The following is a 26,301-nucleotide window of genomic DNA, read 5'->3' on the forward strand; positions in this document are numbered from 1 at the left end:
AATGCCGCAAGGTGTTTCACGCACCGGCGTCGGTGCGCTTTTTTTGGTCGATTTCTGTTGGGAGGCAGCCCGCTCTCCGAGTTTCAAGAGTTCCCCTGCTTTCGTTGATCTGATATTTCTCTCCCGTTTTGCCAGCGTCCCAACGTTTCGTCAAAGCGGCGCCGAATGTAAAGGAAAAGTCATGGTCCAGCATGGAACGTCCAATAAAAGAAGTGAATATGATAAAGAACGCGTAGCCAAACAAGAGACCGCCTGCGCTGTTGTTCAGGAACAAATGGGAATAAAGATGCGATCAACACATCTTAGATTCGAGTCGAGTCCCCACACGAAACGCTTTAGCAGCAATGCTGCAATATTTTCTACTTTTTTGTAGATACATTTTTTTGCGAGGAATGCGCATACACTTATATATATATATATACACACGCGACATCGAAAGGCTCTCCCTGTACATGGCGTGTCCGGTATCCAAGGAACAGAGATAACGGTAAACCGCACTAGAGGAAGCAAGATTCAGGACACGGCATAGGGTATACCTACTTGGCGCGCCGGATAGGATGGAAAAAAAAAAACAAGGAAAAAAATCCATCAACAGGGAATATCGCGAGACGGCGAGCCACCACCGAAAGTCCATTAACACAGAAAGTATCTTCCCGGCCGACCACGCCGTTACACCCGCTTAGCGGGCGGTTCATCGATCCCTCAAAACCCATTTCGCTGGACAGACTGATCGTGTAGCCGAAGTGCTCAGCACGCAAAGTATACGTGCGCACGGTACGGAGGAACTCGTCGAATCCCGGAGGAGAGCTCCGTCGAGAAGATAAGTGGGAAGGCGTGGTTGGCTTAAACACATTCGGAGAGACGGGCTAGCGGGAAGCAACACCAGACGTCTCTCAAAGAGCCCAAGAGTATACAAGTACGCACTGACGACAACGTCAACACGGCGGTGACGTAAGAAGAGCCAGGGGCCGGCGAGTCTCGCGGACTTGAAAAAAAAAAAAAAAGCGTCAGTTCTCAGTGTTTCTTCGTTTTTGTTGTTTTTCTCTCTTTTTTTTTGCGTGGTGTGACTATTTCAATTACCGTGTATATAGGAGCGACGACATATATATGTACACGAGAAGGAGACCCGAACGTTATCTCTCGTCTCGCAGGCTCGGCAAACAGTTTGGAGCAAGCGATGTTGTTGCCACTCGGCTCGGCCACACGGGGGGAGGCGCGTCGTCTGTGCACGCGTCAAGGGGCGAGCGAACGTGTCAGCGAAGCTCTCTTGTGTTTACCTCGGGACACTGCAAAGCCTCGTCTTGCGACGAAGTTGTCGTTCGGTTGCTGCCCGTAAGACCGTATATATATATATATATATATATATATATATATATATATATATATATATATATATATATATATATATATATATATATATATATATATATATATATATATATATATATATATATGACACATGCTAACGCGTAGATCCTTTCTCACCCTGAAGGCTTTCCGTAGCGGCTCTCCAGCGGGACGCAGCGTGGACTACCGAAGCCTGTACCCGGATTAGATGGTCTCTTGGGGAGAGTGGCACTCGGTGCTTAATCGTAAGACCCGAGCTGTTCGACGACAAGGCGTAGGTCTTGCGGCGTCCCCTACTTAAGTCCCCTACAACTTTTTTTTCTCGTAGTAAAATGAGAGTGCAGTGAGAATTCGACGAAACACTCTGAAGGCGAGCTCGGCTACTTGCTCAACTTGCTTGGACGGTTGCGGCCGATGAAGGGAGTGATGCGTAGAGAAATGAAACAAAGTAGAGACCGATCGATGAACGAAAGAAAGGTAGGGAAGAGAGAGAGTGCGTGTGTGTGAGAGAGAGAGAGATAGATAGAGAGATGAACTAAGTTATGCAACTCATGTAACGAAGTGTGAATAAACCGGACTTCGGAAAAAAAAAATAGTACAGCCTCGAGAGGATCATGAGACATCATTCTCATAATCTAAGGTCAAAGAAAATTATCGTTCTCAAGAGCGTCCTAATCGATAGAGGAAGACGCATTATATCGGCGTACATAGGCTGAGACAGGGAAGGAAAGCTACCGTACCGTTTACATTAGGCAAAATCCTGCTGTCAGAGGGAATTAGCCTATAGCTTTCTTCGCCCCCTCCCCCCCCCCCTTTTTTTTCTTGGTTCTAATATTAGCACGAACCAATGGGAATTAAAAAAATTGCCCGCAGCTTCCCTCGGGGGAACACTGAGGAGGATGCGGACCATATAATTGGTTAACGGGGTGTTAAAGTGCGACTTACTTGGGTCGATGGCTAAATTGGTTAACGTGGTTGTGAAATGGGGTGTTAAATTGCGACTTACTTGGGTCGATGGCTAAATTGGTTAACGTGGTTGTAGGAGGGGGTGTTAAATGAGTGAACACGTACACACGTATGCGAAAGGGCGGCGCTGGTCGAAGGGACGTCGATCATTGTGTTTGTGGATTCGTTGGAATTCATTTCACCGCGACCTTGGACGTCGACGCGCCGTACAAACCAACCGACGAGCGGCAACTGAGCGAGCGAGCGCCGACCTTGAGTATATATACAGCACGACGGCGCATGCACTGTCAGCTGTTGAATGTTCTCGAAGCGCGACGCCACATGCGCGTCCACTGGAGAATCAGGAGAATTGTAGATGTCGAACGCGGTGTGTAGAGGAGGAAGGGTGCACAGATGGTGGAGGAGTGAAGCGCGCGCGGTGTGTAGAGGAGGAAGGGATGCACAGATGGTGGAAGAGTGGGCGACGGCGCGTCGGCGCATGCGCGCGCGTCAGCTGTCGAATGTTCGAGAAGCGGTGCGGACGGCGCACTACAAGGCGCGAGTATAAGATGCTCCGCATCTAAAACGGGCACGAGACGGCGGCGACCGTGAAGGAATCCGCTGCTCAACTGATTCGTAACACAAAACGCAGACACGCGGTCAAAAAGAGTCACGTGTACTGCATTGGATAAATATTGCTGTTTGAACGGCCAACAAGGGCACGAACAGAACGAACGCTTTCTCTAGACATCGCCACCTATGAAAGTGCATGTATTATTCATACAGGCACGAAATACACAATAGCTAAGCTGTGCGCCTTGTAACGAATGCGGCAAGCAAATGGCGCAACTATTTAATGGGACGGCCAAGCCAAGAAATTACATTTCGGAAATCGGCATAAACCATATTTGAACAAGAAAAAATTATCGCCAGTTTCACACCGTGAAAACACAGACCGAAGCTGTCGCGCCCCTTTCGGCAAGTATTACATTGTGCTCCTAAGTTCCGGCAAGCCCCATCGCGGTGGTCTAGTGGTTAAGGTACTCGGCTGCTGACCCGCAAGTCGCGGGATGGAATCCCAGCTGCGGCGTCTGCGTTTTCGACGGAGGCGGAAATGTTGTAGGCCTATGTGCTCAGATTTGAGTGCACGTTAAAGAAAGAACCCGTATGCTACGTGGACGTTGCCGGCCCGCACCATGGGGGGTGGTATACTGCCGCAGTCATACACAACGCAAACACCGTAAACGGGCTCACTTTCAAAGCCTACAGCGCAACACACGCGGAGGAGATTGCCATCGCTCTGGCTCTCACCTATACCTCTTCTAAACATATCATCCCCGACTCACGAGGGGCCTGTCGGAACTATCAGCTAGGGTGGGCTTCACCACTTGCTCGGCGCATACTGGAACCTAGCTGCCGATACGTTAATCCAACTCCGCGAAATCTTGTTTGGGCACCCGGTCACCAAGGACTCAGGGGTAACGAACAGGCCGATCAGGCCGCCCGCGCACTCTCTTCCCGGGCTATCTCCCTGTCTTTGGAAGCCTATTCCCAATCAGACAACTCGGCCCTTTCATTCAAAGATATTACCAATTACTACAAGGAGGAGCACCGGCGCTATCCAGACATTTCAATAATACTCGTTGTTGGGCTAGTTGGTGCATTGCTTCAGATGAAAAACTTCCGGCCAATAAAATAACGCACACAGGAAACGAAGAAGGAGACAGGAAAGAGGCCAGACTACCAACTGTTTATTCACATATGCGTGGCTCAAGTATATATACTCATACGGTCACATGGTGAAGCTAAGTGCTCTTTAAAAAATAACCAAAAATTGCCCAAAGTAATAAACTGACTCATAATCATTCAAAGCTTTCTTCGCTCTACTAATCGCTACAGATTACAAACAAGATTCTAGGAACGTGTTTTCCTTCCTGCGCAGTGTCACGGAGCTATCGCTGCAGCATGCTTCACCACTCTTTGCAATATGAAAAGCTTCCAAAATTTCCCGTGCCAATTTTTCATGGCTTTTGCCTAAAATCTTGATTTCGTTCAGCAGTGGCTTACAATTGCACTGTTTACAATGAAGGGCTAGATTGGAGCCTGTGCCTTTCTCAAGTGATTTGAAATGTTCCCAGGCCCTAAAATTCACACAACGCCCTGTTTGGCCTATGTATAACATCCCGCACGTCAATGGAATTGCATACACCACGCCAACAACACACTTCACAAAAACCTTCCCATGCTTCGCCTCACACTGAAACTTCTTCTTTTTCCCGATGCGTGCACACAAACCACCCAATTTCCTTGGTGCGGAAAATACCACGGACACTCCAAACCTGAACGCCACTTTTTTCAAGCCATGCGCTACACGGTGCGTATAGGGCAACACCTGTGGTATCCTCTGCTTTGGACCTGTCTGTTTGGTTTTCTTTTTTCCTTTCATTTTTTGTAGTAACGTTTCAGCAACAGCTGACAAAACAGAACTGGGAAAGCCAGCGTTTTTTAGTCTCTCTATCTGGGCGGTGAAGCTCGTCTCAAGCATGTGCTCACATGACTTTGTCAGGGCAGATTCAAGGCAAAGAGAACCGATGGCCCTCTTTACCGTTTTAGAGTGTGAAGAGTTATACGGTAACAGCTCTTTCTTTGCTCTTGGCGAATACATCCAACACACGTTTCCATCACAACATCTAATGTTTATGTCTAAAAATTGGAGGCTATTGTTCAGCGGCACCTCATGCGTAAAACTCAGGCCTTTCCCTAGGTTTTTAAAGTAGCATAATACGCTTTGTACGGTGTTGTCATAAGTCAGATTAAAATCAGCTGCTAAAACTACCAAAAAGTCATCCACGTATCTAAAAATTTGCAGGACAGTGCCTTTGTCAAACGTGGATTCTAAATCCCGGTCAATGGAAGATAAAAAAATATTACACAGCACAGGGGCAACGCAAGATCCAATGCATATCCCTTTCTTTTGAACAAACAAGCCTGAGTCAAAGGAAACAACCGTCGCCCGAAGGTAAAACTCGAGGAGCGACATAAACTTGTCCACACTAATGCCCACAGAATTTTGAAATGCAACAGTTCCATTACACTCAATGCACTCTCGGACAGACTTAAACAGCTCTGTATGCGGTACAGAGTAGAACAAATCCTCGACATCAATAGAAAATAAAAAACCTATTTCCTTCTGCTTCTTTTTTAGAAAAGCAATGACATCTGTCGAATTCTTTGTTAAGAATGGGTCCCGCAACTCGAGCCCCCGCAAGTGGTCAAATAAAAAAGAGCTAACTTGTTGTAACCAAGTACCGCGTTCACTGACGATACACCTGAATGGCATGTGTGGCTTGTGTGTCTTCACCACGAAGAATACGTCCAGAGTTCCTTTCTTGCATTTCCTGATGTCACTGGCTAACCTAGGAAGCTGCATCCCGTTGCACATAGCTATCGCTTTAGTCTTCACTCTGCAAGTTTTGCTGCTCACCTGTACAAAGTTCTTCGATAAAGCTTCAGTGGCCTTTTCCTTGTACATTGTCGCAGACATCACCACGAATCCGCCTTCTTTATCTCCTTGTAGTAGTCGAAGGTTGTTCCTTTCAAAGTAGGAGACGACATGCCGTGTGCTGTCTTTTGGTAGAAGGTCCCTTTTCCGCGCAGTTTTCATGATGCTGTCCACACCGTCCAACAGACACCGCTCACTGTCATCTCCAGCTTTATAAGCCAACTTCCTGTTTAACGCGAGTAGATCGTGCGCTTGGATCATAGGCGGCACGCTGTACTTCGGGCCTTTCTGCAAAACGGCAGCAACACCCTCGGGAACAGACGCTCCGTCCAGGAGAACAAGACTGCAAGGTTTCGTGGTCGCCTTTCTAGCCTTCCTCGGCAAGAACGGAAGGATTCCTTGCCACAGGAACTCGGTGTTCTGTGTTGCTATTCGCCTGAAGGTCCTCATTTTTTCTTCAACAATCCATGCCGCGTCGCTAGCACAGCACAGCACCCGAATCCAATCGTAGAGTAGTCTAACCTGCCTCCATAATTCAGACTTCATGATCCGGCAGATACGCTTAACGTGTCCACTAGACGGTGTAGCCATTCCGAAAAAGGCCACGATTTCTGGTGGCACCAGACCATTTCGTAGGTAATAGGAGTAACACCTTGCACGGCATATAGCTGTGGCAATTTGACCGATGAGGACGTGTACTTGAGCACCCTGAAGATAGGAACATTGAAAAGGGCCCACTGTATGAGAAAGATATTTCAATAATACTCGTTGTTGGGCTAGTTGGTGCATTGCTTCAGATGAAAAACTTCCGGCCAATAAAATAACGCACACAGGAAACGAAGAAGGAGACAGGAAAGAGGCCAGACTACCAACTGTTTATTCACATATGCGTGGCTCAAGTATATATACTCATACGGTCACATGGTGAAGCTAAGTGCTCTTTAAAAAATAACCAAAAATTGCCCAAAGTAATAAACTGACTCATAATCATTCAAAGCTTTCTTCGCTCTACTAATCGCTACAGATTACAAACAAGATTCTAGGAACGTGTTTTCCTTCCTGCGCAGTGTCACGGAGCTATCGCTGCAGCATGCTTCACCACTCTTTGCAATATGAAAAGCTTCCAAAATTTCCCGTGCCAATTTTTCATGGCTTTTGCCTAAAATCTTGATTTCGTTCAGCAGTGGCTTACAATTGCACTGTTTACAATGAAGGGCTAGATTGGAGCCTGTGCCTTTCTCAAGTGATTTGAAATGTTCCCAGGCCCTAAAATTCACACAACGCCCTGTTTGGCCTATGTATAACATCCCGCACGTCAATGGAATTGCATACACCACGCCAACAACACACTTCACAAAAACCTTCCCATGCTTCGCCTCACACTGAAACTTCTTCTTTTTCCCGATGCGTGCACACAAACCACCCAATTTCCTTGGTGCGGAAAATACCACGGACACTCCAAACCTGAACGCCACTTTTTTCAAGCCATGCGCTACACGGTGCGTATAGGGCAACACCTGTGGTATCCTCTGCTCTGGACCTGTCTGTTTGGTTTTCTTTTTTCCTTTCATTTTTTGTAGTAACGTTTCAGCAACAGCTGACAAAACAGAACTGGGAAAGCCAGCGTTTTTTATTGCCACAGCTATATGCCGTGCAAGGTGTTACTCCTATTACCTACGAAATGGTCTGGTGCCACCAGAAATCGTGGCCTTTTTCGGAATGGCTACACCGTCTAGTGGACACGTTAAGCGTATCTGCCGGATCATGAAGTCTGAATTATGGAGGCAGGTTAGACTACTCTACGATTGGATTCGGGTGCTGTGCTGTGCTAGCGACGCGGCATGGATTGTTGAAGAAAAAATGAGGACCTTCAGGCGAATAGCAACACAGAACACCGAGTTCCGGTGGCAAGGAATCCTTCCGTTCTTGCCGAGGAAGGCTAGAAAGGCGACCACGAAACCTTGCAGTCTTGTTCTCCTGGACGGAGCGTCTGTTCCCGAGGGTGTTGCTGCCGTTTTGCAGAAAGGCCCGAAGTACAGCGTGCCGCCTACGATCCAAGCGCACGATCTACTCGCGTTAAACAGGAAGTTGGCTTATAAAGCTGGAGATGACAGTGAGCGGTGTCTGTTGGACGGTGTTGACAGCATCATGAAAACTGCGCGGAAAAGGGACCTTCTACCAAAAGACAGCACACGGCATGTCGTCTCCTACTTTGAAAGGAACAACCTTCGACTACTACAAGGAGATAAAGAAGGCGGATTCGTGGTGATGTCTGCGACAATGTACAAGGAAAAGGCCACTGAAGCTTTATCGAAGAACTTTGTACAGGTGAGCAGCAAAACTTGCAGAGTGAAGACTAAAGCGATAGCTATGTGCAACGGGATGCAGCTTCCTAGGTTAGCCAGTGACATCAGGAAATGCAAGAAAGGAACTCTGGACGTATTCTTCGTGGTGAAGACACACAAGCCACACATGCCATTCAGGTGTATCGTCAGTGAACGCGGTACTTGGTTACAACAAGTTAGCTCTTTTTTATTTGACCACTTGCGGGGGCTCGAGTTGCGGGACCCATTCTTAACAAAGAATTCGACAGATGTCATTGCTTTTCTAAAAAAGAAGCAGAAGGAAATAGGTTTTTTATTTTCTATTGATGTCGAGGATTTGTTCTACTCTGTACCGCATACAGAGCTGTTTAAGTCTGTCCGAGAGTGCATTGAGTGTAATGGAACTGTTGCATTTCAAAATTCTGTGGGCATTAGTGTGGACAAGTTTATGTCGCTCCTCGAGTTTTACCTTCGGGCGACGGTTGTTTCCTTTGACTCAGGCTTGTTTGTTCAAAAGAAAGGGATATGCATTGGATCTTGCGTTGCCCCTGTGCTGTGTAATATTTTTTTATCTTCCATTGACCGGGATTTAGAATCCACGTTTGACAAAGGCACTGTCCTGCAAATTTTTAGATACGTGGATGACTTTTTGGTAGTTTTAGCAGCTGATTTTAATCTGACTTATGACAACACCGTACAAAGCGTATTATGCTACTTTAAAAACCTAGGGAAAGGCCTGAGTTTTACGCATGAGGTGCCGCTGAACAATAGCCTCCAATTTTTAGACATAAACATTAGATGTTGTGATGGAAACGTGTGTTGGATGTATTCGCCAAGAGCAAAGAAAGAGCTGTTACCGTATAACTCTTCACACTCTAAAACGGTAAAGAGGGCCATCGGTTCTCTTTGCCTTGAATCTGCCCTGACAAAGTCATGTGAGCACATGCTTGAGACGAGCTTCACCGCCCAGATAGAGAGACTAAAAAACGCTGGCTTTCCCAGTTCTGTTTTGTCAGCTGTTGCTGAAACGTTACTACAAAAAATGAAAGGAAAAAAGAAAACCAAACAGACAGGTCCAGAGCAGAGGATACCACAGGTGTTGCCCTATACGCACCGTGTAGCGCATGGCTTGAAAAAAGTGGCGTTCAGGTTTGGAGTGTCCGTGGTATTTTCCGCACCAAGGAAATTGGGTGGTTTGTGTGCACGCATCGGGAAAAAGAAGAAGTTTCAGTGTGAGGCGAAGCATGGGAAGGTTTTTGTGAAGTGTGTTGTTGGCGTGGTGTATGCAATTCCATTGACGTGCGGGATGTTATACATAGGCCAAACAGGGCTTTGTGTGAATTTTAGGGCCTGGGAACATTTCAAATCACTTGAGAAAGGCACAGGCTCCAATCTAGCCCTTCATTGTAAACAGTGCAATTGTAAGCCACTGCTGAACGAAATCAAGATTTTAGGCAAAAGCCATGAAAAATTGGCACGGGAAATTTTGGAAGCTTTTCATATTGCAAAGAGTGGTGAAGCATGCTGCAGCGATAGCTCCGTGACACTGCGCAGGAAGGAAAACACGTTCCTAGAATCTTGTTTGTAATCTGTAGCGATTAGTAGAGCGAAGAAAGCTTTGAATGATTATGAGTCAGTTTATTACTTTGGGCAATTTTTGGTTATTTTTTAAAGAGCACTTAGCTTCACCATGTGACCGTATGAGTATATATACTTGAGCTACGCATATGTGAATAAACAGTTGGTAGTCTGGCCTCTTTCCTGTCTCCTTCTTCGTTTCCTGTGTGCGTTATTTTATTGGCCGGAAGTTTTTCATCTGAAGCTATCCAGACCCTTGTAAGGGACTGCATCGCGCTGACGAGCGCCTCCTTTTAAAACTGTTTACCAATACTGTACTGTGCCCGGCGGTGCTGAAACATTTCAATTCATCTTTTGACGGCACGTGCCAGTTCTGTGGTGAGGTGGCTGACACCTTTCACATCGTCTGGGCGTGCCAGTCTAATCCATCTATCCCCCCCGACCCCAATCCCACGAGAGAGGACTGGGAGGCGGCCCTGCTCGGCTGTCAAGACCTGAAGGCCCAAGAGGCTCTGGATCAACGGGCGCGGGCAGCGTTGCTTGCCAATGGAGCCCCGGAATAGGGGTTCCACCTAGTGCTGTGAGGGTAGGAGGCCAATAAGGCCCCAACCCAATCACCTCTCTGTAACCATTTAATGGTTATTAAATGTTTTCACCACCACCCGTTAAAGAAAGCCAGGTGGTTGAAATTTCCGGAGCCCTCCACTACGGCGTCTCTCATAATCATATGGTGGTTTTGGGACGTTAAACCCCACATATCAATCAATTAAGTTCAGGCAAAGCTTTCGCGAGCATCACCGTCATTTCGTTTAAATTACTCCTTTATTCTGTCCCCCCCCCCTCCCCTGACCCAAATGCTGACGTGATTTGCACAACGCCTACTACTGGGACTAAAGGATCGTATTCACACCTGCGACTAGCACTGATTACGCGACCATTTGCCGCTGTTTAAGGCAATCGATTTTCCCACCTGCATACGTCTGATACCCGTCGCCCCACAGAGTTCACGTCTGCCCGCATCGCTCTGGCAGAGCAAAATAAGCTGACATCCTGTTCCCGCGCACCTGATTGGCTCAGAGGTTTGCGACTACAGTCGCGCCACTGGAAAGTAGTAGGGCAGCGAGCGAGTGCACCAAGGTTGCGACGAACATGGTCGCGCAACCGGTGCTACAGCCGCAGGTGTGAACGAGCCTCAAGCTTTCGCTGTAAAGTGGGAAACACTGACCGTGTCCTGACACGGGTTGCTGGGGTTGATGAAGTCCAGGCCGCGGACCCCCTGGCCGTTGAAGCAGTCGTTGATGTTCTGCGTGAACTTGCGGTGCACGGCGGTGAGCGCGTACACGCACAGCGCCGACTTCTGGCTGGGCCGGTTGTACACGTCCGTCTCGTCGCGGCTCTTGGCGAACACCACGAAGAGCACCTCGTCCTGGGCGGTGATGCCGAGCGAGACGGCCAGCTCGGAGCCCGGCCTGCCCACGAACGCCGCCTGCGCCAGGTTGTAGTGGATGCCGTCGGGCGTCTGGCAGACGAGCGCCACCTCGGTGTACGAGTAGTAGTGCACGTCGTTCTGGCAGATGCGCACCAGCTTCGAGATGTACGGCTTGGGCTCCTCGGTGAACTGCTTCTGCACGGTCAGGAAGTAGGAGAAGCCGCGGGAGCTGAAGCCGAACACGTACGTGATGGGGTACACCTCGCGCGCGAGGCTGTTCACGAACACCTTGGTGCCCGTCGAGACGCCCGTCACGGCGATCGAGAACGTGTCGTTGCTCAGGTCCAGGCTGCGCGACGACACCGCGGGCACGTCCGACCGGTACGGTCCGTTGCCCGTGAAGGTGACGCCCACGTAGAGGACGTGCATGCGCGACAGACGCTCGGGCCCGTTGGCGATGAAGGCCACCGTGGAGGCGGTCGCGTTGTTCGCCACCACAGACTCGTTGGCGGGCGTCCGGTAGTTGGTGATGTTCTCCAGGCTGTGCACGGTGCACACCCCTTGGAAGAGCGAGCCGCACGCGATGAGCCGGCTCTGCGGGTAGTCGATCACCAGCGCCTTGTTGTGGTAGTCGTGGTACTTCTTCGTGATGGACGGGCAGAAGCGCGTCACGGGGCAGCCCGGGTCGTCCTTCTCGGGCCCCATGACGGCGCGCGCCTGAAGCTCGAGCTTGCTCGACAGCTGGTAGATGGCGTTCACGGCGCCGATGTACACCTGCGTGCAGGAATAAGTTTGTAATGAATAAGCCTCTCCCGAGAGTTTAGAAGAAGAAGAGCGCAAGTTAGGTTCCTGTCCTCGAAGATGACAGGCACCAGTGATGGCGTATACGCTCACCTGTCCCGTGTAGCTGTTGACGGCCATATGGATGAACCTCTCGGTGGACGGGTCGGTGAAGATGGCCGGCTTCTCCGGCACGGTGCTGTTGGTCGTGCCGTTGGCCGCGGGCGCCTGGCGCAGCTCCTGCGCCGCGGCCGGCGACGAGGCCGGCGGGCCGGCTGGCTGCTGCCGCGACGGCCACAGGCCATGGGCCGAGGGGGGCGCCGCCGCCAACAGGAGCAGCAGCGGCGGCAGCAGCGAGCAGGCCGCCCACCAGCGGTCCCGCCTCGTCATGGCCGCCAGACACGGGCCAGCCCTTCAGCCTGCACGAGAAAGCCACGTTGGATAGAGCTGCTCGAGGGACGACATATAGTCAAAACAGTGAAAGCGTCGCTAATTACTGGCTACAGTATACTGTCAAACAGGTGACACCTTGTTTCTATCTACCAATGCTGAGACCGTCATTACAAGCATTGCACGCTAATAGAGAGGCGTAAATTCATTCGTCTCCGGCCGCGACGAAGACCTGCGCGTGCCATCGCTGTGCTGGAGTGATTGATAAGCAAAATAAGCCCACTCCTCAACGTAAGGACATCAGCTCAGAGCACTGAAAGCATTGAATACCTTTGATGCCGTCCTTGCCAATCAATCACTAATACCGTGGATTGCCGTTAACTTCACCAAAGACCGTCGCAGTCGAATCATACTCTGTTAACGTCCGCAGCTTTATGACCAAGCATGCGCAGTGAGCACAGGCTATGCGCGCGAGCGTGCTATATATTAGATCTCTCTTTCCCTCTTCCTTTCTCTGTTTTATTCATACACCCTATCCCTGTGTAGGGTAGCAAACGGGTGCAACTTGATCAACCGTACTGTCGGGCTCAATGAAGCGCGTCGCACTAAGAATAAAAAAAAATCATCCTCACTATATTACGATCCCCGAGAGGCCGCCACCACCATCGTGTACAGATCACAAGCGGTACCACACAGTCACGCAAGGATGTCACGGTTTGGACCGGAAGCTTTCCAGACCACTCCAGATATATCATAGGAAAATGGCAAAAAGGTGTCCTTACATAAAGCGACCCCAGCTTCATTAGGACTGCTAAATTTTCATCCATAAGTGCGCCCACGAAAGCTACATGAGCAGTGTGTAATGGAAGTCCTGTGCACTCTGTGTTCTTTTCGTCTTTGTGTGTAGCGCTGCATCTATCATGCATGAATGATCACATTTGCGCTCCCAATTCAATTTATCGTTAATCCGACAAATAAAACTAGTAATTAAACGGTTATCTAATGTGCGGCCCTATCCTCGCATACAACTCGTGTGTGCCCTCCCTTTACGTCCTCATTTATGGCGTCAAGTCCTCCGCCTGTTGAAACTACGCGCAAAAGCACTACAAGTGATCTCTGCAGTTGGACATGTGCGCCAAATTGACCACATAAATCAATTCGCACCGTTATGCGTTGGGCAAAACTTTTCGCACACTGTCATCCATGCATGCACTGCATCCTCATCTGACTCAGCCATGCAAACGAGTAGAAATATGCCTCACATCCTCAGCAAACGAGAATAATGGCGAACGAAATACAATCAGCCACACATGCAAAAGGGCTCGCCTACACGTGCGCCGAAGGCCTCGTTTCGCAGAACCTCGCGGTTGCCTTATCTGGCGTCAAAACGACGCCAGAGCCGCCGTGAATGGGACTCGCGGAAATGTGACTAATGCGGGCACGCAACAGCTCCGGCGGCCGGACTCGATAAGAATGAACAGGAAAAAGAAACGAAGGAAAAAGACAGAAAGACATACCCGGTGCGGAAGCAGCAGCAACATCAGCTAGAGCGAACGACTGTTGCGCAAACGCGACGAGGAAACAAAACAAATGCGTAACACCTGCTGAGCAGTGTCTCCGGGCGCATCTGACGAGACGCGAGCATGTGAGCCGCGGCTGTGAGCGAATGCTATGGGCAAAAAGGACAAATAAAAGCGACCAGGATCAGGCTTTGTCAGCTGTTTCCGACGGCCTCTCACACTGACCGGTGCAGTGTTGAATCCGCGGGACGGAGTTCTGACTCACTCGACGCCGTCAAGCCTCATTTGCGCACAACAATTATCGCAAATGGTTTGGTTATTACAAGACAGCATGCATTATTATACATCATGTAAGGACAGCGAAGGGCGATTGTTAGACGTGGGGCAACGAAAACGGCAGGTATCGCGCAATCGCTTTTGTTTTTTTTTCCTTTTTCGTTCACTCACGGACCCTTTTACGTTATTTACTTACAAAATGCAGGCCCGTGGCAGGGGAGTGCCCAACCTCCCTTCCCCTTTCTGGAATTCGGTTGAAGGGGGGGGGGGGAATCTTACATAGAATAAACAATGGGAATAGGCGTTCTTCAATGCCTTCAGCAAGTGTCCCCCTCCACCCGAAAAAATTCCTGCCGAGAAGCCTGACATCATATGTAGCAATTAACTTTTGTTGCGGAAAACTGATGCATCGTGTCCGTGTGTCATTACTTAAATATCTTTGTTTCCTTCAACGTTGTGAACTAATAAAGGATTCTACATACTGTTACCTCTATTACAGAATTACAAAAATAAAAGTACTTGCCGGGAAGCTAAAGCTAAAAAACCTACGAAGAGTGTCTCCGCCAAAACATGTACAAAGCATAATCAAATCGCCCACGCTTACTTTTATCTGTGCGGCCAGAGATAACAGATCCACGCTTACTAATGGCACAGCAACTTTACTCGACACGTCACACTGGCGAGATTGCACAGAAGTGCAAGATATGCAAACGCCCTGCGAGGAAAAGGGTGCTTGGCTCCATGACGTATACCAATGATGCATATTTGCGAAGTACTGATAAGCTGTTCAGTTTTAAGCTCGCCGAAGTGTCAATATACTTTTCGCAGCACGTTCCCGATAAAAAAAAAAAAACTGAGACTAGACTCGTGTATCACACGAACAATACGATCGGTGGCAAATACATGGAAGTTTAAAAGCGTTCGTCGACCGCCGCGTTTTCCATACGCGTACTAAATAAAGCTACATACGGTCAACATCTTTCCCCTCATTAAGGCCACAGCATCGAACAGCACACAGTATGCCGACTGGAACCAATGTGAAGAATCGCGAAACCGAATATACTCCGACAAGGCAAATCCCTTATCATGAACCTCAAAAACGAGAAACGAAACAAAAACCCCGAAACAAGAACAGATAAGTGAAGCAGGAGCAAATGCACATCCTTTGCACTGGAACGTATCCGCGGAAACAAAACTAGCTCTTAAATCTCGTTCCTTCAAGTAAATGATTACGCAAGCAAAGGTTTGAAAACACGTCGTATGCCGTTCATGGAAAAGTGCCGGTGCCCAAAAAATATGCAAACGCAGGACAAATGTCTTGGCAGCCGGCATAACACGGTCAATGAGCTACGGACAGGACGCTACCGATCGATCGGTAGCAGCCACAATACCAATTACAAAGAAGCACACAGGCAAAGTCCCACAGACGTTCAAAAGGGGTATACAAGTTCCAGAAGGCACCCACATCACATCGGAGTAGATTACATCGTTAAGGTAGCACAACATTTCCAGCGCAAGACCTTGGGATCGTCATCCTAGAGATTTTAGGAGGTGCAAATCTACCAGACCCACCTCAGAAAAAAGACGAGAGGCGCTGTCTACGGCACCGCTTGAAATTCAACCGGTGGCGAACGAAGCTCCGGCAGCTGATCTCACGAACTCTCAAAAAGCCAGCGATCGCTACTCCCAAGACACGATCGAGCACATCGAACCGGCGGCGGCAACGGGCGAATCACGACGATACGGCGAAAGCGGGGGCGAACTGGGGAAAAAAAGCGTGCGCATGTGTCACACCGGCGGCGACGAGCAACCGAGCAGCGACCGACTCGAAGGAGGCGATATCAGGAGCAGGGGCTTCCGCGGCGTCGACGGTCAAACAAATAAGCCGAGACGGGAAAACAAAAAAAAAAAAAAAAAAAAAAAAAGAGAGGAAGACAGAACGCCGTCGTCATACGTGGCTGTTATTCATCGGCATCCAATAGGCCCTCCTGCCTCTCCTCACCCTTCGTTCCTTCCATCCTCTTCAGTCGACGGGCAAGCTCCGGTCGAAGCGAGGGTGCCCAGACTTATCGGTCGAGCGAAGACGACGCGGGTGCCACAGCGTGTGTGCTTGTGCTTGTCAGTCGAGTGCGTGCGTAAGCTCTCTCTCTCGACAGAGAGGCTCGACCGAGATACGTCGAGCCTCTTCACGGGACCACCAGACAGGGCCGTCTATCAATTTGCCCTATACACTCACGCGTCAGGTGCAAGCTAGCTGGCGGCGCGTCGATTACTCCTGGTGTAGGCGAGAGCGTGTGGACGCTTTCGTATACACGTTCGAGGGCGTCTACACCTGGGCGCGGAGAGATCAAAAGAGATCGAGTGGCTATATCGTCCCACTCGGGATAAACAATGAAATCAGCCCACAATCGACGCGTACACAAATAGTGTCGCACGTGCAAAATGGCTTGCAGTGTGCGACACAAATAGGCACGCGTTTTAAAGTTGACGAGTTGACGTCCGAAATTGAGCTTACGCGACGTCTAGAGTTCGGCCGCATAAGGACATCAAACGAAAATTTTGCCGGCTCCAGTGAAATGAGCCTCGGCCTCACTGGCCGGAATATGTAAAATAACTGTAGGAAGCCCATCCGTAGCCAGGAATATTTTTGGAGGTTGGCGGGGGGGGGGGGGGGGGGGGTTGAAGACCTTAAAAAAATACGCATTTTTATTATTTATTCTTAGTGAGGCTTTGGCAGGCCAATTTTGCATTTCCGGGATGCTTTTGCAAAATAATAGTAAATTATTATTATTATTATTATTATTATTATTATTATTATTATTATTATTATTATTATTATTATTATTATTATTGTTCTTGTTGTAAAACACCTCAATCCATCCCAACTTGGGGAGGGGGGGGGGGGGGTTCGAGGGCTACAGGTCTAAAGTGTGGTGACTCAACCTCCGAAAGCCACGAGATTATTAAGGGCCCGGGAAATTTCGTCCACCTCGGGTTATTAAACGTGCACCTAAATCTAAGCGCGTGGGTTTCGATCATTTTCGCCTCCATCGGAAATGCGGCCGCCGCGGGCGGGATTAGTCACCGCGACTTGCGGGTCAAGTCGGCAGTTGAGCACCTACGCCACCGTGGCACGGTTCGCAAGTCCGAAGAGCAGGTCGGCACGGAGCGAGAATCGCAACACGATTCGCCACACATCAAGGCCGGATCCTGCAGCCCCCTTCTGAATGCGTCGGTTTAGGGTAAGCCCCACGCCTGCATCGTGCATTTGTCCGGGTCGATGAAGCATGCAGGGCCGATTTGGGAGACGTGGTTCATCTTGAAAGTGTCGAAAGTTGGCGTAAGAAGGCAAGGGCGAAATAGACACTCAGTGTCTCTTTCTTCTCCTCGTATACCATGGCTCATGCATGCATAATGCAGGGGACTGGCCGAGTAGTCGGTGAATTTTTTTTTTCAGCTAATTAGATGCTGGGTGGGCTCTGCAATGGTGGCATCGGATTAGTGGCCCTCGCGTTCCTACATGTTTTCGGAACCTCGGCGCGCCTAGCAAACACGCGAAAACGGGGAAACCACTAAAGAACGCGCAGACCAAACGACTCTGTGTCCTCCTCTGCAGAGGCACCCTCCAATAAAATGAAAAGAGTCATGGTTGCTGCCATTTTAGGCCACCCAGCGCAGAATATGTCTGTGACGTCACGTGAAACTATGCATATTTAACTAATTTAACAAATTTAAGTACGAATTGTTGGTAACGAAATATTCAAAGGATGGCGAATTAAGCTATAAGTCTTTTTAAGCTGTTTCATCCACTGAACTGCGCCTTTCTCATTCACGTGCATTTGCGCTGATTAATCCATTTTAACCCCTATCAGATCACAAAATGGTGGGTAGGCTTTGTTTAAGAAATACTCCAAGGGACGCCACCGTAACACCTCGCCGACGCTCGCCGTCGATTTTTTGTCAGAAACGTTCGCGTCTTACGGGTTAGCCTAATGTTTCGTCATATGGTACGGGCGACGCACAGTCGGAAAATCCAGAATTTCTGAACGCGATCGTCGCGGCTACAGTCTCAGTGAAACGGCAAGCCAGAGACACCAAGACAAACAAAAAATCCCCAAAAAGAACGGGAGGGAAGAAACACACAGGCAGTGCGAGCGACAAAATATTGAAGAGATCGCGACACCACTCGCACACCAACCCCGCCAGATCCTCACCACAATTCGCGTTCGAGCCACCTTAACGACTCCGGGCAGATCACCTCGCCGAAAACAGCCCGAAAGATTCGCGAGAAACCTCGTTAAATATTTAGCCTCGCTATCGCCCCGCTTCACAGTCTTACTTTATTCTTTATCTTCACGCTTCCAATATACGCGCGCGCGTATATATACATACGATCGCGCTTTGCAATTCGCTTCCGTAATGGCACGCTTTCACGGCACTGCGATAACGATCGGAGAAAGTGCGGGGTCCCGCGCAGACACACACACACAGACCCGGGCGTCGCCAGCCCCACGATGAAACCGTCGAGCTCGATCGAAACCCGAAAACGCGGTCGGCGCTAGAGCCCACGGTCTCGGCGCCGCTGAGAGGACATAAAAGATTCACGCTGGGAACGGTGCGATGAACGCGTGCGCACACCACGCGCACCTCGAGAGCGTGGCTGCCCGCGAACGACTGCGACGAATACGAACGAGGACAACCGTCTTTAAAGAAGTCGACAGTAACGCCATGTTGAGTTGATTTTATTTAACCGCGCGATAAAACACATTGTGTACGTGGTTTGGTGTGACGGAAAAAAAAGCTGCACGTGACAGATTGACTAGCCCCTTACCCCATGGAGAGAAAGAAAAAAAGTTACGAAAAATGTTACAGGCATACAGAAAAGGAACGCGCGAACGCAACGTGGTATACGAGTCAAGAAAAAGAAGGAAAAAAAAAAACCACAATACGTCAGGCCTGCGCGGAAGGCGCAGCACAGTTACGGCGAAAACTAAAAGAGCGGCCTTTCAGAGCCTTTCCCAAACACTCATTGGGTAACTGCTGCAAGCACACTTGCTTGATACCCACTACGGCTTCAGTAATTTTCGGGTAGTAGGCCGGCATTCGCTGTGCTATTTTTCGTCATTCTTCTGAGAAGCGTGGTGTCCGCTAAACACTCGCAATGAATTTTGTGCCGAATCGTTCGTGCAGTGGCTGACGACGATAAGGAATTATGCTAGAGGTGGGTACGCGCCACAGTTAATGGGTGATCAAAAACAAGCTTTTGTAAGGGGTTTTAAGCATTGCACGACCCACTCGTTACGCTATTCGCATTGTGCGACGACTGGTTGCTCTTTCGCTGTTTTAAATCGCTTTATAAGTCGTAATAACGCAATTCCTTACCCGACATCAAGCCTGCCTAAGGCAAGCTTGCCAACAAGTCCCAAGTACCGGCATGGAACACGTCAGCTGGATAACGATTTCATACCGCCGCGAATGCGTTTTGGCAAGGCTGGCTAACATATGCAGAGAATATACCAAGAAGTTGCACGCAGTATATGCAGGACCCATCGTGAAGCTCAGCTGCAGTATTTGCCCCATTTTATCGCCACCGATATAGCGAACGACAGGCCGATGGGTCCTGTATACACTGCATCTTCAGTAGCCTGTCGCTTCGCTATATCGGTGGCGATAAAATTGGGCAAATACTGCAGCTGAGCTTCCAGCTTAGTCACCGGATAAGCAGATCGACCCAGGTAGATTACATTAACGTATACGGGTATATAGCGCACGCAAGCGAGTGAGTGTGAATGTGTGTGTGTGTGTGTGTGTGTGTGTGTGTGTGAGAGAGAGGGAGAGGGGGGTCAGAGAAGCGATATCAGAGCCCAGTAGTCACAAGTATAGGTCTGATTTATTTGTTTAGGTAGCAGAGCAGCCCGCGGCCCAGTAAATCATTTTAACAGAGAGACAGAAAAGAGAAACGAAAACAGAGTGATACATAATCTCGAACAGAGAAGAAGTCTCGAGCTCGTCTAAACAAGGTCGACTGGAGGACAGGCCTGCAGGCAGGTACGCACGCAGTCGTGGATCACCACATATGCAAAGATACGAACCAGGTCAAGCACTCGAGTTCAAGTGACAAAAAAAAAAAATATATGGCGCAGTACGATCCTAAGAAGTCTTCACCGAAACGTGCGCACAAAGCGATACGGTGTTGCGTGTCTCAGTCTTTTGCGCGAATGCCTTAAAGGACGAACTCAAAACTCGCTGAGCAAACGAGACGCGGCCTTGGCAAAAAGAAATCGCACTGCAAGCTCGTGGGTTTCAATTCAGCATGTCTTTTTTTTTCTTTCTTTATTGCCTGTTTACATACAACATTCACAAACATATATACATCAAACAAAGTAGAAACATGAAACAAAAAAAGAGGTAAAAAGCATCATATTTAACAGGCTTTTTAAATTCAGCATGTCACCGTTACTCTTTGAGTATTTGCGATTCATTCGGTGGGTGACCAGGCGAGAGAGACAAAGTATTTGCGATTCATTCGGTGGGTGACCAGGCGAGAGAGACAAAGCAAGAGATATGCACGAGACGCGGAAAAGGCGCGCTGTTTTCTGCGGCCCTGCAGCGTCTCAGCTTAGCGGAAAAGCCGATACACATTTACTGCATACGGTGTACGCTACAGTGTGGCCGAGAATGATGAACAAGAGAAAGAAAGGTAAGAAGAACAAGAAGAAAAGCAAAGCGCTGTTTCAGCAACAACACCGCCCGCTCTGCTCTATGCCTTACTTCACGAGGTGACGCCATTGGGGGGGGGGGGGGGGTCAGTAATGAAACAACACGCAACCCGCCGGGTGCGTTCCCAGGAGACGCAAAGCAGAGGAGCATGGCCACGGCACCGAACGCCTGCCTCCTGCCGGGGAGAGAATACGGCGAACGAGATGACGCCAAACGCGGCGGCCGGGAAGCGCGAATGGCGGCGGAGGCTTCGGGTCGCCGCACGTTTGACAGCGCTCCCCCGCTAGCGTGGGGAGGCACGCTCGTGCCAATGGCCCGTGAACTGCTGGCGACACGACCACTGCCGCGCACGTCGCCAGTCCCACGACGCGTCAATGGGCCGGAGGAGCACAGAGGTAGGGCGAACAAACAAACAAACCAACCAACAAACAAACAAATGTTCGCCAAGGCATCGCGCAGAACACAAGTTCGAAACGGGCCTGCGACCTGCTGGCTGTTACTCGCAACGTCATAAAAAAAGAAGAAGAAATGGTCAGTGGCTATTACACGGAGTGGGCGTCCACCATTTCGTCAGGAGCATGCACGGTGCAATGAGAAGGTGACCGCACCATCTTGCGCAACAGAAACTGCCTCGGCGAACGTGTGTGTGTGTGTAGCTCCGAGATCGCGAAGCGGAAAATTCGTCCATTTCGACGCCCCGCTAGCACGCAGAGCTATTACCGATGAAGGCGCGTGACCTACGCTAAGCGCACGTTTCCTTAAGTACGCCGACGGGGAAGTGTCACAGAAGCGTATATACGCGGCAGCGCAGTTTGCGTAAATAAAGAATTATTGCCCCGCCACGCTACAAAATGCGCGAGGCGCGTCACAATCGGGTTCACTTAGCGCGGCTGTTTGCAACGAATGATAGAAGGATAGCGGACAATAAGTCACCGATGGCGTAAAGCGTTCCTTTGGAGCTTAAAGCAAACTAAAAACTCCCCGAGAAGAACGCCCTTCGAAGAAAGGTCGAGGTAGTGCGGAAGCACGTTCCCTGCGTTCTCCTAAAGCTGCTCTCTCTCTTTCTCTCTCTCTCTCTTCATTGTTGTTTTTTTATTTATGCTCCCTAACATGTGATGCTGAGTCAAGCTCTTTGACGGCATAGACAAAATAGCACCACTTTTTCTTCCCAATCGATAGCACATATCAGCAAGCATGTAATAGAGCAAGCTGACACTGATTTGAATTTGTTCCATAGTAAACACTCCAAATGTACGTATCCGCTATTATCCCGCACAGCCCCATAAGCTCTGTGAGTAGAGAACACCCGAGAAGGCCATGACAGAGATTCAAGGTGTCAGCACCTTTCACTCTCTGAGCGGCCGGTTATCTGGCCAACCAAGTATACGTAGGAACGCAAAAAAAAAACGTACCTGAGAGTACAAAATGAGAAGTGATGACTCATGTCAGCCAAACTTGTAATGCCATCGGCTATAATGAAACCGAGGCTACAAGTAAAATTCTCTCTCTCGCTCTCTGTCTTCCCGTGGTGCGGTGTGCGCAGGCGAGTGGTTTCGTTATGGCTAACCTCTTTGCGAATAGATTGTAGTTCGGTCGTTTTAAGAAACAAGATGAGCAGTGCTCGATCACTGATATTGAGCGTAGTTTATCTCAAGTAATTTTTTTTCTTGTTCCAGCTTATTTAATGGCGAGACAACCAACCGCTCAGAGAGAAATGTGCTGACAACGATCCTACGTCATCTTATTGATTTTCGGGCGTGATCTATAGCACAAAGCTTATGGAGCTGTGCTAGACAATAGGGTATGCGTAAATTCAGAGGTTTTATTATGCAACAAACGCAAACTATGTGGACGGCATGCTTTTCCATGCTTGCTGATGTGTTCTATCAACGGGAAAGGTGGCGCTATTCTGTACATACTATCAAGGAGCTTGAGTCGACGCTACAATATCACCCAAGTATCAATTCAAACGATTTACAAGTCAATCAAGGTTCTGTGACACCACTCTGCTAAGCGTTAGCAGGGATTCTAATGTGCCCTTATATAGTGGACCTTTAACGAGACAGACAGAAGAGCGTGTAAGCTTTGTGCAACTGTAAAATGTGACAAACTCGGAGAATGTTCTCGTAGTTGTCATAACAATCAGGCTCTGGAACATCAGTTGCGATTTCCGTCTACTTTTAGATGTATTCATCTCGCTATACATAGCGGTTCAAACACCATCACGCGAGCTACAGCTCTCGACATGTCCCTAACAAAACAGAAAAAAACAAGCCACGACAGACAGAGATCTGGTAAAAAGAAACAAACAGAAAAGAAAGCGAAAAAAGGGCATGCATAGCTGTCCACTTCACCGGGAAGGAGCGCTCTGAGATAGCAAGCAGGTCGCGTAATGAGACGGCAAGCCGTCCACAGCCGAACGGAGAAGGGCCGACGGGTGTCGTTCACCTAACGCGCCTCCCCTCTCTTCCCTTCTTCCTTTCTGCATAAACGATAAGTGCGCTCTCGACCAGGACTACGACCCATCCCTATACTCATCGGAGGGAGAGGGGACGATTACGACGACGGCGGCAGCCCGAACGTCACAATCAAAAGAGGGGAAGCCACGCGCAGAACACCAGCAGAAGCCATAAGGGAATGCACGGCCGAAAGAGACGTAGTAGTGAGTGTGTGCGCGGCGGAGTGGAGGCCATATCGCGGTAAGAGCGCCATGACCGTGGAAACGCGCATCAGAGAGAGAGGAAGACGGAGAGAGACGGTACGGATTCGGATCGATTCTCTCGCCCGACGAACGGTAAAAGCGTCGCCCTCTTATAAGGACGGCGACGCGAGCGCCGGGCCCTCAGTGACGCGTCGGGAGGCTCGTCACGCTGATCAGCAAATGAACCGTGGGAAGGGTTCATAAAACGGGGCTGAAGAGGAGCACGACGATGGCGCGCACACAGGCCAGCGCAGCGTCGCGCGTACACACACGCGCATCGACGTATAAGCAGATCGCGTGGGGAGGGGGGGCAAACTCGCGCGATATTTAAGCAACAAAGATGAACATAGAGAACATCGGGTGGGTGGGGAGGGAGTGAGAGAGACTGGATTAAAAAACAAGCAACAAGGCAACGGCGAGCTACGGTCTAACGAACAGCAAGCACAAGCATTACTCGCGCGGCCAAACGAGCAGCGGGCACTCTCAGATCATAAAACACGGGATCAAGTATTTGCGCGCGCAGTCTGGCGAGATACTCTACCGCTACGCCGGTTCCACACAGATAGGGGGTTGCGAAGAAACGCACATACAAGAAGGGCTGTTCAACCAACGATGCTGCGCCAGCAGACCAAAAAGAAGAAACGCGGGTCACAAGTGAGGCCGAGGAGCTGCTGCTGCTATTAAATGAAGCGCGCGCGTTTCCTCTGCCTTCCTTGCTCTTCCTCCCACTTTATAGCGGACCCCTCCGTAGCGTTAGCACCCAGGTGCGCCACCTCGAGCAAAAGAGAGGCTCGATGGCAATCGGGGCTCGCGTGTATATACGCGCGCGCCAGCCAACACCACAGGGCGGGTGCCCTAATATGTTCCCGCGCCCTTACAAGATATCGGGCGCGCGGCAGCATTCTTCAGCGTAATGAAGGTTCTTGGCGAAGCGCAGCTGCGTGTATCCGGGGCAAGCGCATACTCCTTACACCGGTTCAAGGTGCGCCCTGGTTTCTTCGGCATTCGAACGTTGTAACGGCTTCCGCCCCGTTCGAGACGCTATTATAACGGAGTCGTGGTCGGCAAACACCACCGACAGAAAGAAATGACGCCCGCTCGTGTACCGAACGAAGGATCCAGTCGTATAGAAGCTATGCGAAGGTGCGCCGGAAAGGACACGATGCGAGGCGCGGGGTTAATAATACATTTACAGCGGCTCCACGTGGCGCGGGCGATATTATTCGCCGGGGCGTGGCCCACATACATTTGTCGTAACCACGATACAAAGAAGGCCCACGGGCGAAATTTCTGTACACGAGGCAAGATTTCCGTGACGCCATATAGACTAAACGTGCGCAGAACACGTTGTAACTTGTCACCGTATACGTTATAGATGCCACATGTAATCAAAGTGAGTGCATGCATACTCTTCCATGAACGACAGTCCGAAGAATGATCACATGCTCATGGAGTGTTTGAGCAACGCTGTAGGAAGTAATTGATTGATATGTGGGGTTTAACGTCCCAAAACCACTATATGATTATGAGAGACGCCGTAGTGGAGGGCTCCGGAAATTTAGACCACCTGGGGTTCTTTAACGTGCACCCAAATCTGAGTACACGGGCCTACAACATTTCCGCCTCCATCGGAAATGCAGCCGCCGCAGCCGGGATTCGAACCCGCGCCCTGCGGGTCAGAAGCCGAGTACCTTAGCCACTAGACCACCGCGGCGGGGCGCTGTAGGAAGTAAGATTAGTATAGTATAGAAGTAAGACACCCAAGGCGAGACTAAATGATCGCAGGGATGGCAGCCGACAAGCAACGTCGAAAAACAGTGCTCTAATCGCGGCACTGAATTTCGTTGTCGAAGCTAACCATGAAAAATAGTCCAGGACGTGAGGTAATCTTGTACGAATAAGCACAGCCTTGTAGGTCGCGTGATCGAATCCCGGCTGCGGCAGCTGCATTTTCGATAAAGGCAAAAATAGTGTAGGCCCGTGTGCTCTGATTTGGGGTGCACGTTAAAGAACCCAAGGTGGTCGAAATTTCCGGAGCCCTCCACTACAGCGTCTCTCGTAATAAGGTGGTTTCGGAACCTTAAACCTCACATATCAATCAATCTAATAAACGAAAAAGTGACGACGTGTACAGTGACCAAAAGCTGGAGCACTGCGCTAAAGATATATTCGCTTCTGTATTCAATAAATGGATTGAACAAGACCAAAACTATCGCGATGTTTATGATAGATACGGTCTCTTCAAACGGTTTCATTGAAAGGTAGAAAGAAAAATATAAGATAGTAAGCTTTGTAGAACTTACCGTAATTAAGCCTTGGTAATAGCAGCGGCGTCATCAGTCTGCAACGAGAAGAAAAAAAAAAGCGTGTTCAGGCTCCATCGCACGACATCCGCACTACGCGTCACCGTGACCGCAATAAATGCAGCAGCCAGTACTAAAGTGTACCATATTATCGCTCCTTAGCTGCGCAGGTTTGCTCACGTCAGCCACAGGTAATGAACGTGACGACTCAGCTGACATTCGCGGTGATGTGGTTGTCAACGTCACTGTGAGCAGTTCCGCGCGAAAAACAGGCGTTATCAGAATATTTGGGCAGCTGCACATACATTACACACGCGCGCATAAGTGCTACGTCACAACAAATTCGCGCACTGCGATTGTAGATTGTGCCCTCTGATGACGCAACCAGCGTTTCCGATCACCACCACCATCGTCATCGAGGTTCCGCCCTAGTTTTCCCGTTGTAACGAGTTACAACGACGGCGAACGTTCAACTTCGAAGATAAA

General features: G+C 49.5%; 1 protein-coding gene across 2 annotated transcripts in view; it reads right to left on the minus strand.

The window, feature by feature from the left end:
* The window catches only part of PlexA (plexin A), a 126,182-nt gene extending 100,323 nt beyond the window's left edge, over positions 1–25,859 (minus strand). The window contains exons 1-3 of one of the 2 annotated variants that reach the window (XM_075895211.1): positions 25,816–25,859; positions 12,020–12,324; positions 10,922–11,899 (exon numbers count right to left, since the gene is read on the minus strand). In XM_075895211.1, the coding sequence (XP_075751326.1) occupies positions 10,922–11,899; positions 12,020–12,295 (1,254 nt within the window). In that variant the 5' untranslated portion in view covers positions 12,296–12,324; positions 25,816–25,859. Of the gene's footprint in view, positions 1–10,921; positions 11,900–12,019; positions 12,325–15,663; positions 15,922–25,815 lie in introns of those variants that run through there. The other variant, XM_075895212.1, reaches the window with a different exon arrangement.
* Positions 25,860–26,301: the final 442 nt, after the last annotated feature.

Source organism: Rhipicephalus microplus, chromosome 5, assembly GCF_043290135.1.
Source record: "Rhipicephalus microplus isolate Deutch F79 chromosome 5, USDA_Rmic, whole genome shotgun sequence".
NCBI classification, from domain to species: domain Eukaryota; kingdom Metazoa; phylum Arthropoda; class Arachnida; order Ixodida; family Ixodidae; genus Rhipicephalus; species Rhipicephalus microplus.